This window comes from Thalassophryne amazonica, chromosome 10, assembly GCF_902500255.1.
Source record: "Thalassophryne amazonica chromosome 10, fThaAma1.1, whole genome shotgun sequence".
Classification (NCBI taxonomy): domain Eukaryota; kingdom Metazoa; phylum Chordata; class Actinopteri; order Batrachoidiformes; family Batrachoididae; genus Thalassophryne; species Thalassophryne amazonica.
The window spans coordinates 92,527,362-92,540,177 of NC_047112.1; the positions used below are offsets into that span (position 1 = coordinate 92,527,362).

Below are 12,816 nucleotides of genomic sequence, written 5' to 3' on the forward strand. Positions count from 1 at the left end.
TGACATTTTCAGACTGCACCTAGATATTTTTTGGATGTGGGCCGACTTGCCATTCTGATCTGTTTTCTGCTTGCGCATGCTGTTCTGCGCTTTCTCAAAACAAAAACACTCACTTGCGAGGACCATTTCCACTCGCGGATAATACACACACGTGCATAATTAGTGTGTGTGAGAGTTTTGACACTATTTAATTAGCATATAAAACTTATTGCAAATACTGAACAATGACTGCGTCCACATCATCACCTGCCTTCATCTACTGCAGATGACAGTGATTTATTTTGCAGTAACATGTGAAGGGAACATTACGGGTTGTTCCTGCAAATTTTATTTGTTACAGCTTTTATGGGTTCTGTTAAAATAAAAAAAAAAAAGCATCTGTAGATGATGTCTGTCCACACACGCCAGGTGCCCATTAAAGCGCTGTGACTGAGGTTACTGTTGATCCTGCAGAGGACATTTCACCATCTGCCGAATGAATAAAAGGCACAATTTATAGAAATGCAAGCAATACTTAGAGAAAGAGGTCCCATCACAAACACCTTAACTATAAGCATAAATAATTACTGACTTCCAACCCAAGTCAGTTAGCCTCCCGTGTGCAGCCTTTGTGATGGAAACCTGCCAAAAGCTTCCACCTCCATACAAATAGCACAGCAGCAAACCACATTCCACAGTCAATGTGTGGAAAAGTGGTCCTTTCTGTACAGCCGACCTTCACCCATCCATGAACGATTATGACAGACAGCCCCTTTAAAAGATCGTTATCTTAATTTGCAGTTCCTTATAAACACTCTTGAATTGGATGTGCTCCAGATGGCTCTGAAAGATCTGTGGTGCCAGCATCTTGCGTTTTGAAATAAAAAAAAAAAACAAAACAAAAAAAAAAACAGGCTTCTCATGAAGAGATTTCAGTTCCTGGCATGTGTAGAAAACCTGTGGCTAATCTGAATTAATACAATAATGTCTCCAGTTCATGTCACACAATCTAGCCTTCATGCAGCAAATTTAAAAACACCACAACATGAGCAGTGGCAAACATAAGGAGAGTAGTACTCATTGGAGCTTCATTACATCAAACCAGCTTCATTACATCAGTAAGAAATAGGCAAGTTCAGGCTCATTCATTATTGTTAAATACGGATGTGATGGAGTGTTCTGTCCACACACTGCGCTCAGTTCATCCATATTTGTGTCAGTTTTCTGAAAGTGTATATAACTCACAGAGCAAAATTACATTTTACACACACATTGTTATTACAGGGGTGGTGACCAAAATTTAGTAAAGCTAACTTTTTTGTCAACAGATTAGTTTTTCAGCTAACTTTCAAAATCATGAGCAGACCGTCAGCATCTGCTCATTTATTTATTTATTTGAATAACATTTAACCATCAAAAACATTTGTAGACCCTAATGTCAGACGCATTATGTTTCTATTGGACCATATCAATCATTTGTATGAATGTCACAGGGGCCATTTTATTGTTAAATATTCCAGTTTCTGAAAACAGTTTTGTATTTTCCAGAGTAGAAGTCGCACCTGTTAAAAAATGCCTTTTAAAGAGGAAAAACCCATGTATAAGTTGCACCAGGGTATAAATCTTACCTTTTTTCTGTATTATCAGCTCTTTAAGTTCAGATTTTTGTGCATTGTTGTCTTGTACTTTTTATTATTGGCAATTTATTCTTTTATTATTTTAATTTGTTCAGTGCTTTGATTCCTGGTAAAGTCCTGTAGAAATTGTCATTATACTATTACTAACAAATGTGTGATTTTTCAGTATATAAATTACACCTGAGTATAAGTTGCAGGAACTCCCACACTAGTACAAAGAAATAAAAATGCAACTTGACAAAAAATAAAAATGCAACTTGACAAAATCCTTTGTCAACCAGTTCAACGCAGCATTACATTCACAAATGCAACTAAAATTTTCAGTAGGCAAAAAAGAAACATTATGTGAGCCTTGTCCTAAAACGATGTTGACTTCTCTTCGGCTTAGAGGCGTCTTTTTTGGACAGTCGCACAGTGGAAATGTGGATGGTCAGACAAATCAGTATTCAGATCTTTTTTGGAAGAAATGGACACCATGAAATGGACCATCCACACTGCAACAAGTCTAAAAGCCGGGGTCTGTCATGGTTTGGGGTTGTGTCAATGCCCTTGGCAAAGGTCTTTTATAGTTCTGTGCCAGTATTAAAGTTGGGATGGGCATTTTATTTTAAGTATAAGGATTAAAACATCCGCATTAAAAAACTTGCTTATTTAAGTCTGCTCCTTTCTGTGCCCTAGACGAAGGCAGCGTCTCTACATCTAGGGTTGGTCCCCGGCGCTGGACTGTGGCTGCCCACTGCTCCTAGTGGCTGAATTTAGTATGTGCGATGACAATAAAGGCTATATCATTATTATTATTTAATCATCACTTTAACAGACAGTTTTCTTGAGACATGTCAACGGGGGTATTCATGAACATTTCTAATCTTGCATTTACACATAAAGGACGACAAGTCACAAATGCCACAAAGTATACATTCTTGGTCGCTGATCACGAATGTGATGATTTGAGGCAGAGGTGTCAGGTGTCCTCAGGAACTGCTGCAACCTGTTACCACGCATTACGATTAATGGCATGTGTTGCTGGCAAATTATCAGGAACCATTATGCACGGTCAAGAATGTTCGATGTGTGTAACAGCACATCGTTACGTTCCATCACGTTGTGAATGAGGTGAATTGTCTCCACACACACCCATATTCATCCATCAGCTGCTGAACAATTCAGATCGCTCCAGTTTGCTCCTCAAAATCTACAGCGGAAGAACTTTGTGATTGCGTGCTTAGTTGGGCTCTGTGACATGGAGTGGTGCAGAAAGGAGGAGGAGACAGAGAGCCAGATGTGTGGCTCCACATGGCTTTCATCTCATGCATTTTCCCAAACATCAGGCAAAGCAGCAGCAGCAGGTGGAACACCGGCAGGAGTGTGCTGATGAGCACTGGAATGAAACTTTTAGCCAGCTTGGCGTCACTATCCTTCTTCAGCATACTGCAGCAATTAAACTAAATGCGGTGCAGCAGGGTTTAATTGTGTGCACGTCAGAGAAGAACGCTGTCACGCTCTATTAAAGATCACCACTAATCAAGACGGATCAACACGCTCAGTTGCAACCTCCACGACATGAGGCGAAATGAGGGTGGTGTGTGACATTCGTGGAAGATTTTTTGACAAAAACATGCTCCACGAAAATCACGAATATCACGCACCAACACACACTATTAAAAACAAACGCTATGGTGCTGTCTGGTAAATCTGTGTCAGTGAAGCTGTTTTTAAAAACTGAGTGACCACACTGGAAGGCAGCTCATGAGGAGTTACAAGCTTCAGTGGATGTTGTATCACCAGTTACACAGCTTCATGGAGACATTTTATAGAGGAGGATTTGTTGGGAAGGTGTCGTAGCACGGACCCAGAACAGGGGGCGCAAATGAACGGACAATGAGTAAGCCAAAAGGTAACAATTTAATGTTGTGACAACACACAACTAAACACACAAAATTTGTAAAGCCAATTAACACCAGGTGACGTGTGGGCAGGCTCGAAGATAGAAGACCCCGACGAGAGAGAAGCCGCGTCCCACACGGCCTCCACCACCAACGGTCTGAAGAACACCGGAGCCGCCAAGTCCCGTATCCGCAGGTGACCTCTGTCTTCGGCTGTCGACCCCGGTACTGCTGGCAGAAAGCAGAGACAAGATGAATGAGTGTAAATCCGCACCCTCAGTGGTCCACGGTCTGTACACAGTTAGGAGGGGGAACCTCCACCTCCAAATCACACACTCGTGCAGTTCTTGATTAACCACTTATCTGTTTGGAGAGTGAGGCGCAGTCGTCGTAGTCACGCCAAACGCCAAAATCCCAGATAAGGCAACGACCACAGGACAATGGCTGCAAATGAGATCTAGATTAGTACACAACGTGTCAGTCAGCAGAGAAATTACCTCTTGGTAGTCGATTTCTCGGCGGGGAGGTGGAGTTGCAGTCCGGCTTAAGTAGTGGTGTAGATGAGTGACAGCTGGTGTGATGAGTGACAGCTGTCATTTCCTCTGACGAGACGTCCTAGAAAGAGAGAGGGAGAGAACAAAATGAATTAGTTGGGCCCACTTAAATAAGAGACAGGGACACCGGGCCCAGGTGCCCCTGATTATGGGCCCACCCTGCTACAAGACGGCGGGGCCGTCACACCCTCCCCCTTCAAAAGGGAAGTCCACCTAAGGACTTTCCAAACAGCACAATTTTTTCTTTTTTGTTAGTAGTACTACATTATATTTTTTTGTTGCACCAAAATTACAATATTTACAGCTTACCTATATTCAGCTATACATTTTTTTCCTTTACAAACTACTTTAAAATCTGATAGGACTAAGTTTTTTCTTCTATTTTCCATTATCAAACAAGAAAAGTTCTACCATTTGCAAGGAATCAAATTAGACTTAGCTATACAAGGCTAAAGATGACACCAATTGGTAAAGTCACAAACGTAGCACACATGTCCTCTGCTGCACCTCCAGAGTTCCGGCGCCTGAAACTTGAGGAGAGGCAGAAGAGAGACAGGCACAAAAATTAAGGCAACTTTGCTTTTTCCTTTTTTTTTTTAAACTGGCGCACGTGACAAAGCATCAGCCAACAAGTTATCAGAACCTTTAATATGACGAATGTCTAAACTGAATGCCTGTAGAAACAGCGCCCATCAAATTAGACATTGATTTGGACTTTTCAGAGTACTTAAGAACGTGAGTGGATTATGGTCGGTATAAATGATTAAAGGACCATCACCGCAAGTCACATAAATCTCAAAATGTTGAAGAGCCAAGATAAGTGCGAGAGTTTCCTTCTCAATTGTCGAATAATTTAATTGATACGAATTAAACTTTTTAGAAAAGTAACAAACTGGTTTGTCAACTCCATCATGCGCTTGGAGCAAAACAGCACCAGCTCCAACTTGACTAGCATCTACCTGAATTTTGAACGGCCGATCCATTATGGGAGCAACAAGAACTGGCTCAACACATAACAGCAACTTGACATTCTTAAAAGCGGTCTGACAAGCGGTAGACCACTGAAAACCAACAGTACTTTTCAACAAATTTGTAAGCGGAGCAACAACTGTTGAAAATTTAGACAAAAACTTCTATAATAGCCAACCAACCCTAAGAAACGCATCAACTCCTTCTTAGTAGTCGGAGGCGGATAATCCAAAATTGCTTGTACCTTTGCATCAACTGGTCGCACTTCCCCCTGCCCCACTACATGCCCCAAATAAGTAACAGTTGCACGAGCGAACTCACACTTCGCCAGATTGACTGTCAGACGCGCAGACGAAAGGCGATCAAATAAGGCACGAATATGCTGGACATGGTCATTCCAAGTGTCACTAAACACTACTACGTCGTCAAGATAGACCGCACAACCTTCCAGACCAGATGTCACCATGTTCATTAACCTTTGAAACGTTGCTGGTGCATTTCGCAGGCCAAAACTCATCACAGTGTATTCAAATAAACCAAATGGAGTAACAAAAGCGGAAATCTCTCTTGCACGGGCAGACAACCCAACTTGCCAATATCTCTTTAATAAATCAAATTTGCTCACAAATTTAGCAGACCCAATTTGGTCAATGCAATCTTCCTTTCGTGGTAACGGATACGAATCTGATTTTGTCACTTTATTTACTTTTCGATAGTCCGTACAAAAACGTGGCGATTTGTCTGACTTATCCACCAACAGGCTTGGAGAGGCCCAACTGGAGGATGAGGGGACAGCTATGCCGTTATCCAGCATATACTGGACCTCAGCCTCCATTACCTTACGTTTCTGAGGAGCACACCTATAGAACCGCTGTTTGATTGGAGTGCTCTCACCAACATCTATGTCATGCTCTATCAGGTGTGTTCTTGAAGGTGTAGCTCTGAACAACTCTGGATAGGAGTCGATCACTTCTGTCAGTTCAGCACATTGCTCCAGATTCAAGTGACTGAATAGCAACTGCAACTTACTCAAGGTCTCAGAGTTCTTAAGTCGACCACACAACATAGAATCATCAGGCCACTTCACATCCACCTCCTCCTGAGCAGGAGCCTGCTGACCTGAGGAAAAGGAGTGGACAGTGAGAGCTGCAGAAGCAACACTACTCTGCGGAACCCCATAACCGCGAGAATAGTATGGCTTAAGTAAATTAACATGACATAATCGTGATGCCTTTCTGCGATTAGGTGTAGCGATCATGTAATTATCCAAATCCCTGCTCTCAACAACATAAGGGCCAGAAAACTTAGCCTGGAATGGTGAATTAGTTAAAGGGGTCAAGGCCAAGACCAGATCCCCTGGGCTGAACTCTCAACGTTCAGTTTTCCGATCAAATACTTTCTTCATTTTTCCCTGTGCACCCTTCAAGTTTTCCTGTGCTTTTTCTACAGTCACATACAAATGATGGCGAAAACCATTGACATAGTCAATCACATTTTTAGGGGGATCAGAGTCCACCACCAAACCATCCTTTAGTATGGCCATTGGACCCCGCACTGCATGTCCAAACACCAAATCATTTGGACTAAATCCAGTGCTCTCTTGCACCACCTCCCGAGCTGACAACATAAGCCATGGCAACCCTTCCTCCCAGTCACCCCTCAATTCGGTACAGTAAGCTCTTAACAAGGACTTCAAAGTCTGGTGAAACCTCTCTAACGCTCCCTGGCTCTGCGCATGATAGGCGGACGCAACATTGTGTTTTACCCTCAACTGTTTCAAAACTTGGGCAAAGACACGAGACATAAAATTTGAGCCCTGGTCAGACTGTACAACACGTGGGATGCCAAAAATTGACATAAAATTAGACAAAGCTTTAATGACTGACCGAGCTGTAATTTTATGTAATGGGAATGCAGCAGGATCTCGTGTTGCTTGGCACATCACTGTTAACAAATAAGAGGAGCCAGACTTTGAGGGAGGAAGCGGACCCACACAATCTATGATAATGTGCTCAAAAGGCTTGCTTATGGCTGGAATGGGACACAGGGGTGCAGGCTTAAGTATCTGGTTTGGCTTTGCCGTTAACTGACAAACGTGACAAGTTTTAATGTATTTTGACACCACGTTTTAACCTAGGCCAGAAAAAATAACGCAGCACTGTATCACACGTTTTCTTCACACCTAAGTGACCAGAGTCATCATGGGCAACTCTGAGCACATCATCACGAAACATCTCAGGAACAACAATCTGAAAAATGGGCTCACCAATGAAGTCACCATGACATGGGACCCACTTGCGCACCAACAGACCCTCCTGCATGAAGTACCCATGAGCAGCACTCTGTACCTTGTCACCTGGAAGAACATTTTCAAACAAAACTGAAAGAGTTGGATCAGACTTTTGATGCTGACTCCATTCCTTCACAGAGACAGATGCGGGGAGCTCAGGCAGCAAGACTGAGCTCTCAAGCACATCCGACTCAGACGCACGAAATTGAGCGCACGTCACAACACAAGCCGGAAACACCTCTGGACACTGCTCTTCAAGCAGAGATGACGAGCGTGGCTCAGGGGTCACCACGGGCAAAGGGGACCTCGGCCACACCGCACTACCAACCAAATCATTGCCTAAAATCAATGAAACCCCAGGAAGCCGCAGAGCGGGGCGCACGCCTACAATCACCAGACCATTAATAAACCCACATTCTAACATAATTGTGTGCCTCGGCACGGAGACCACACCCAGCTCCATCCCATGCATAAGGACAGAGTCACCCGTTTCTGTAACAGAGGAGAATGGAAGCACAGAAGCCACTATAAATGAATGTTTAGCCCCTGTGTCACGCAGCATCTTAATATGAACACGCTGCTCGCTCCCCACAATGGACACATACGCATCATGGATGAAAGGAGCAAAAGCTTTATCGAACTTTTTCCTGGACTTATTATTTGAAGCTGACAGAGCAGGAGCTGAAGGGACGTACATTTTACGCCTGCTTTTAGACTTGAGCACAGGACACTGAGACTTCCAGTGGCCCGTTGCCTGACAGTAATTACACCTGCTAGAGTGTCCTCTGAATGAAGCAGAGCGACCCTGCGCAAAGGTCGGCGAGTAGGAGCGACTTTCACTGACTATAGGCTTGGTCCTAAATGGAAAAATTTCACCCATAGCCCCCTTGTGAGTCAGGACAAAATCATCTGCCAGCTCCGCTGCCTTCAGAGCGGTGCTGGGTTTCTGTTCAGTAACATAAGTAGCTACATGCTGATGAAACCCTCAAAAGTGTCAATATTCAAAGCAGAACACCAACGATTAAATTGACAGGTTAAATTTCTAACAAATTCCACGTGAGTTTGACGTTCATTTTTTTTCTGGCGATAAGCTTGTGGGACTAATTCGTAGGATTTTAGAACCGCAGCCTTTATTTTGGCATATTCCAGACACTCTGCAGCGCTCAACGCAGAATAAGCCTCCTGGGCACGACCAATAAACACGGACTGTAACAACAAAGCTCTATCACAATCCGCCCAATTTTTAACATCTGCAATGCGCTCAAACAGAATGAATAAAGTATCTGTATCTTTTTCATTAAACTTTGGCATTAGGTGCAGACTAGCACCCACGTCAAACACGTTAGGAGCAGGCCTACAAACAGCAGAGGAAAATGATTTTTCACTCACCTCGCCTATAACCTTACCATCCCGAATCAAATTCAGTTTATAGTGTTCCAATTCCAATCTCATTTTTTCAGTCTCTCGTCTGACACGTTCCAATTGAACCTCTTTTTCAGCTTCAGTTCTCAGTCTCATTTGTTCCAATTGAAGTTCAGCATCTTTTCTGCTTTTCTCTTGTTCAATTTGCAGCAACATTAATTCCTTACGCTGCTCAAAACTCAGTCCATCAAACGAAACAAACAGCTCGGGTTTAGAATTGACATAAAAACCCAACTGTTGCTCTCCCCCTCTCAGGACGCCTTTATTAAAGAGCGCAGCAGTGATTATATCTCTAACATCATCTTTGCGTGTATTATTTCCCACTGTAATGCTATAGTGTTTAGCTATCTGCAATGAATGTTTCTTTTGACAATTTTCCAAAAAACGTTCAGAAGGAGTGGAAAAAAAATGCGAAACAGAAGCCATGGTTACAAAAAAAAAAGTAATGTAAACCGAACTGAATGCAAACTGCCAAACTCACATAACCGAGGCTGAGGGCCAGCGTGTCCCTCGGAGTCCCCCGCCCTGAACTACTTAACCCAAATCTACCTGCTTAACCTAGTCTTCTTGCGGTCTCATATGGTGGGTATTTATGCGCTAAAACCCGATGGGTCTGAGCAGCGACCAGCAAGCTGACAACCCCCAGAACACCACGGACGCGCTCCCAAGCCGAAGCTTGTAGCCACGTTCACCGCTGCCCTCACAAAACAAAAGCAGGCAAATCTCCTTCTGAGAAAAGCCACTAAAGCCTAACGAAGGACTCCGAAACACCATGCAGCATGAGACAGCACTTACCTTCACCTCGGATCAAAAAAAAAAAAAAACACAATTTGGCTTCAAACCTCTCGCGTGTCCCCACAAACAAACAAACGCGCAATCAGCAGGTGCACACCAGATTCTAATCATGTAATCAGCGCGCGGCAAAGCCCCAACACAAAAAACAGGCCTAAAAACAAACTTTAACCAAATAAATTTACAAAAACTAAGTGCGCTGACTACAAAAATTACATTTAAAGGACGAGCCCCCACTCCTGTCACGTGCCCGTGGCTCAGAGGACAGTGACAAGGAGGAGACACAAACGAGAGGATTAGAAAAATAAAAGTATTTATTTACAATAGTTTACGTCAATAAATTAAAAGGTGCAAAGAGGTGCAGCTGTGCAAAAAGGCGCTCTGTTACCGGTCGGTGCAGCGAGACGTCCTAGAAAGAGAGAGGGAGAGAACAAAATGAATTATTTGGGCCCACTTAAATAAGAGACAGGGACACCGTGCCCAGATGCCCCTGATTATGGGCCCACCCCGCTACAAGACGGCGGGGCCGTCACATGAGAAACTTAGCTTTCCTTTTTTACAGTCCTTCTCTAGTCCACTCCAGCATGAAGCTGTGAATAGGCATACACCATTCCATTTCCAATTTTCAAATATCCATGTGCATTAGGCATGTGGAGATTAATTGATACGAATCAGTATCTAGATACAAACGTTCACATTGCGAGTGCATCGATTCATTAAATGTTCATCGATTCAGTTGACAGGTGAAATTGTGTTGCATCGCTCGCTGCCTGCTTGCATTAATTTTTTTCCAAGGCACATTGAATGCACCACAGACGGTTCAGGACACCGGCGTGGCCGTTGTTTTCAGGGTGTTTATCAGGAAAATGATTATTTCTCTATGTTGATTGCAGACTGCAGCAGGTCTGCTTGAAGTTTGAACCAACAAAGAAGCGCTTCGACCCGCTGTTCGCTGGTTCTCTGTTTCGCTGGTTTTCAGAAGCAAGTCTGTAATTCCTTCATCAACCCCTCTCAAAGCCATTTAAAGATGTCAATCATGAGTCACCTTTGTGTGGATTAAAGTCCCGAACGGGACTCTTGTCTTATTGTGGGCAAAAAACGAGAATCATCCTCCATTCTATATTGGAATTTTACGCGATGGTTCTCTGGCATGAGCAACCCGGCGCGTAAACTGAAGTTGTCCATCAGGTAAAGGAAATAATAATAATAATAAAATCCTCTGTTTTGTGGGACTAAGTGCACAGCTCCAAAGAGCCGTGCAGATTTTGGTCAGAATTAATAACTTCAAAGCGAATCGTGGTTTTAAATCAAATGGCACTTCTTTCTAAGCATTATAATACAAACAATAAACTACAGTCGACCAAAACCGTTTTTCCCCAAATTGAGATGTCCTGCATTCTGCAAGAATTACATCCTGACATGCAGCAGCCAGCTGAAGAGCTCAGCTCAGAGTCTACGGAGTTACATTTGTGTCATTAATGTCTGAAAGGAAATGCTTTTGAGAAAAATGACAGATTTTGTTTATTTCTTTTCTGTCCAGAGATCAAGGATTCACCATGTACATCAAGAATCCAGTGACCATGTGCAGATTTTATTGATTTTTATTTATGTCCAGAGATCAAGGAACCAGTGACCAATTTCATACTTTAAAACTCAATAAAATGTTGTTGACATAGAAAACCTGCAAAGCCTACTTTTAGTATACAGACAGTTCACAAGAGGTATTGATAAGGGAATCGATAAAAGAATCTGATCGATAAGCAGAATCAATAATGGCATCGATATCAATTAAATCATATCAGTACCCATCCCTGATCGTATCGCACCAATTCGCATCGTATTGCATTGTGAGGAATTGATCCATCCATCCATCCATTTTCTTCCACTTTATCCGGAATCGGGTCACGGGGGCAGCAGCTTAAGCAAAGCCGCCCAGATGCAATCACACGTGATTCAAATCCATATAGTTTTTGGAAAAAAAATAAAAAGGACCATTACTTTTTGGACAGACCTCGTATATGTCACACAATTCATTGCTATATTCTGTTCCACTACCTCCAGTTAACTAAATCTTTTAATTAAATCTAAAATAATAACATAATAAAATGCAAACCATAAAGTGTTACAATGCAGTTTTCTTTCTAAGAGATTTTTTTTTCTTCAATATAATGTATACTTAATGGATATTTGGTGTGTCTTTGATTTCTCCAGCATGCACTGAATTTTCTTCTAATTATCAATCATAACACAATCAGAATCCAATTAAAAATACGAGTTTACACACCTGTGAAGGAAGACATGCTGGCTCATGCCTGAAATGCTTCGCCCCAGCCTCCTGGTGCTTCACGTGTACTGCCACCCGCTCTTCGGCGCCTCCCCTCGCAGCTCTCATTCCTTGCTTAGTATTCACAGGCTGTTGTCCTGACTGTTGCTCGCCAACCAGCACGCAGCTTTATTCTACAACCGCCAGTCACCTACAGCAGACACCGTCCTCCTGATAAAATTTGTGTTGTGTGTGTGGTGGGGGTGGTTGTGTTTGGCGAGGATGCCCGTGTACACACACATGCTTGCATGTCTACATGTCAGCCATAACAACATCACAGCAAGAAGACTTCAGCTGCTGAGCACAGAAATAAGAGTACAGCAGAGTCCTAGTAAAAAGGAGTGATTAAATGCAGCCTGCACACTGTGCACACGGTTTACTACAAAGTGGGCTGTGATGGGAAATATTAAAAGATCAATACCTCTGCTGGCTAAAAATCCACTGATCTGTCACTATTCCACATTCCAGGTGAGTCGTCCACATCCTGCCGACAACCCTCTGCTCTTCCTCTTCCTGGTTGGTGGGATCACGCCACATGAGCTCCGTCTCATCAAAGAGTTTGTCTCCACCCACAAACCGGCAACTCAGGTCAGTAACTTAAAGCATCAAGTCCATCTCCTTCAGGTAAATACCGTAACAGTTTGTGGACAGCTGTGGTTAATTTAACATGATTGAGCTGACATTTGCTGTTGGGTATGCTTACTTATTTTGGGTCAAGGATGAATGCCGCCAAAACGGAACATTGATAGGACTAATATTTTTGGAGAAACTACAGATATTAGCTAATAACACCGAACAATAGACATTGCTGATTGCATTCTGAACTCACACGCCATTCCAGCAGGAGGCGGTAAATCATCTTTATATTAAAAGCATGCATGCATGCGTGATTTTATTTAATAAGTTCAATGTAAGCATATAATATAATCAATTGAACAAATATAATATAATATTAAAATCAAATAAA

General features: G+C 42.7%; 1 protein-coding gene across 1 annotated transcript in view; it reads left to right on the forward strand.

The window, feature by feature from the left end:
* Positions 1-12,816, forward strand: part of scfd2 (sec1 family domain containing 2) — a 354,011-nt gene that overhangs the window by 321,250 nt on the left and 19,945 nt on the right. Inside the window, exon 8 of the mRNA XM_034180512.1 lies at positions 12,318-12,437. Within this exon, the coding sequence (XP_034036403.1) occupies positions 12,318-12,437 (120 nt within the window). The remainder of the gene's footprint in view (positions 1-12,317; positions 12,438-12,816) is intronic.